We start from the raw sequence: 2,524 nt of genomic DNA, 5'->3' as shown, positions 1-2,524 counted from the left end.
CTCAATAGGAGTCGTCGATAAACAAAATTGAAGTTTTCCCTCACGTAAGTATTCAAATTGGTTGGTAGTATTGGAATGTAATCATTATTTGGAGTGATAAAAATTTCGAGGCAAGGAATTAGCCCAATGATACCACCTATTGGTAAATAGTGTGAATCATCAAAGCAATTAGATTTGCCTTCCAAGTCATCAATGCTAGATAAGAACAAACCAACCCTCCCATCATTCAGAACTCTTGAAAGAACGAACCATTGGATGCTTAAACATTCAGAAATCTTGAAGGAACAAACGGATGCTTAATCGTTCCTGTGCAGTTAGAAAAAAGGGATGCTTGATTATTCAGAACTCTCGACAGTGTGACGAGTTTTCAAATAAAAGAATCAGACCTCCCAAAACTAATGCTGCTTCCTCTTGTGAAGAAGAATATCCTGCTCACCTCTCACAGAGCAGTGCAGGGATAACAAAAATGGCTACAAACGCAGCCTTTCAGGAAGCACATTGAGTGCAAACGTAGATTTATGTTACAGCTCCATGGCCAAGACCGAAAAACAAAGAATCACAAACTTGCCATACCTTTTCCTTTTACTGGCTCCCCCTTGCCTGCCCTCTCTAGACAGTACTGAGCAATCTCCCTAAACTTTGGAATGGATTTGAGCTCCACCTGAGTCCCATCGGTAAGCGTTATGACCACATCCCCCCACTCCCCGATGAAGCGAGGCACGTACTTGACGTCTTTGATGACCTTGTAGGAGAAATCCTTGCGGTCACCGCCGGCGAGGCCGGAGATGACGGTGACGCGGAGGTTGGTGAAGCGGTAACGGAGGAAGAGGGCACGGAAGACAGAGGCGAGGGTGAGGGGGAGCCAGAGGAGGGAGAAGCCGAAGGCGACGTTAGCGAGGAGGTCACCGAAATGAGGGCCACCATCGAAGAAGACTTGCTCGCGATCAGGGTCAGGAGGGGAGGGGGAGGAAGCGGAAGAAGATCGAGCGAGGGAGGAGCTCGAAAGGGTTTGGCTATGGAGTTGGCGATGGCGTTGGCTATGGATGGGAGTGAAGGAAATTCTTGTATTGTTGAAGCCAGAGAGTACAAAGCTTGGCCGGAAGTAAAGCCTTGTGTTGTTGTTGATTCCATAGAGCACACTTGAAGAAGAAGAAGAAGCATAGCCATTCAAGGTCGCCATAGCCTTATCCATTAGCTCTCTCTTCCTTCTCTCCTCCTCCCTTTTCTTCTACCTTTCATCCCCTTGCTCCCTCACACATTTGCTTTGGTCTTTTATTCTTGCATCACTTACAACATGGGTCTCCCGGATTTTCATGGGCAAATCCTTTACCCATTATACATTGCCCTCCCAAATCTCGCATTAGAACTTTCCAACAACCCTCTTATTCGATCCATTTGGCGAGAACCCAAGCCATTCGCTGTAGCCGAATGGGTGCCCGTGGATGCGGATATTTTAGGCATGACATGGTAGCCACGTAGGACTCAAGGAGAAGAGTCTGGTGGGCGGTGTGTAAAGCCCTTAGCGCCCGCCATTGGCTTTCTCTTTTTCCATTGGCTGTGAGAAGTGTGTATGGCGGGTCTGTATGTTTGTCCACCTCAACGCATTCAAATCCTTTGTGAGGGGGGAAGCAACATCTAGTGCTGATGATGCTACATACCAAAGATTCAAGCCTTACAAGTTACAATCTGTTATTATGGGAACTAACTCGAAAATTGGTGGCAAGCATCCCAGAATCTGATCAAATTTCCTATTTGTGACATGAGGGATTTTCTAGTGCAAACATTTGAATGCAGAAGAGATTCACATTCTATCAACTAGACTGAATCTTCTAATGAGGCAATCATTGACCCCTTCTCCATTGGCCCCTTTATGATTATCGGTAGAACCATTGCCCTACGCGTCTTCTTCAGCAAATCCAGCCAGGAAGCTCTTGCCTTCCTATAGGCCTTCGCGTCCTATTACTACTCTGGCACGAAAAAAATTCTAGGTATCTCCAAAAATGCCTGCCTCGATCCTCGTAACCCTGCTGCAATACCCTAGCAAATCTTCATTCGTGATCCCAGATATAGATCGTCTAGCATTTGTGAAATTGAAAAGGGCTAGAGAAGAACAATTAAGGCGTTTAATTGGTTTTGTGATGTTTGGGGAGCTATGGGCATACATTTCTAAATCTAGCCTTAGTTTTAAGAGTGTGAGGATTAGGGGCTTAGTTGCTCCATGCGGCTTCATCGGACTCTCCTTGGCATTCCAGAGGCTGAATGTGGGTGCTTGGCAAATTTTGTGTCTAGAATTTGTTTTGGTCTTGTTATTGCACCAAGGTTAGTCAATAGTATGAAGATTAGGGGCCTATTTGCTAAATGTGGCTTCATTTGGGCTCTTTGGCATTCATGAGGCCGAATTTGTTTTGGTCTTGGTGGCTAGTTCAACTACGGTTAGTTTTAATAGTGTAAGAATTAGGGGCACATTAGGCGCACCTCGGTGTTCATGGGGCTCTCACAAGGACATCTCCTTACTCCTCTAGGT

General features: G+C 45.8%; 1 protein-coding gene across 1 annotated transcript; it reads right to left on the bottom strand.

Annotated features, from left to right (window-relative positions):
- Positions 1-308: 308 nt before the first annotated feature.
- On the bottom strand, positions 309-1,293 carry LOC147880429 (NAD(P)-linked oxidoreductase superfamily protein). Its single transcript, XM_087371080.1, has one exon. It carries the CDS (start codon positions 1,190-1,192, stop codon positions 557-559), a length of 636 nt encoding a protein of 211 aa, XP_087227206.1. The 5' UTR covers positions 1,193-1,293; the 3' UTR covers positions 309-556.
- Between the last annotated feature and the right edge of the window lie 1,231 nt (positions 1,294-2,524).

This window comes from Dipteris shenzhenensis, chromosome 32 (assembly GCF_047967505.1).
Source record: "Dipteris shenzhenensis isolate YYH24624 ecotype China chromosome 32, Dip_SZ_1.0, whole genome shotgun sequence".
In the NCBI taxonomy this organism is placed as follows: domain Eukaryota; kingdom Viridiplantae; phylum Streptophyta; class Polypodiopsida; order Gleicheniales; family Dipteridaceae; genus Dipteris; species Dipteris shenzhenensis.
This window is presented reverse-complemented; position numbering and strand designations above follow the sequence as displayed.

What these genes read in the sequence shown, in the direction of transcription:
- LOC147880429 (XM_087371080.1), bottom strand. Translation starts at nt 1,192, where the DNA reads ATGGATAAGGCTATGGCGACCTTGAATGGCTATGCTTCTTCTTCTTCT.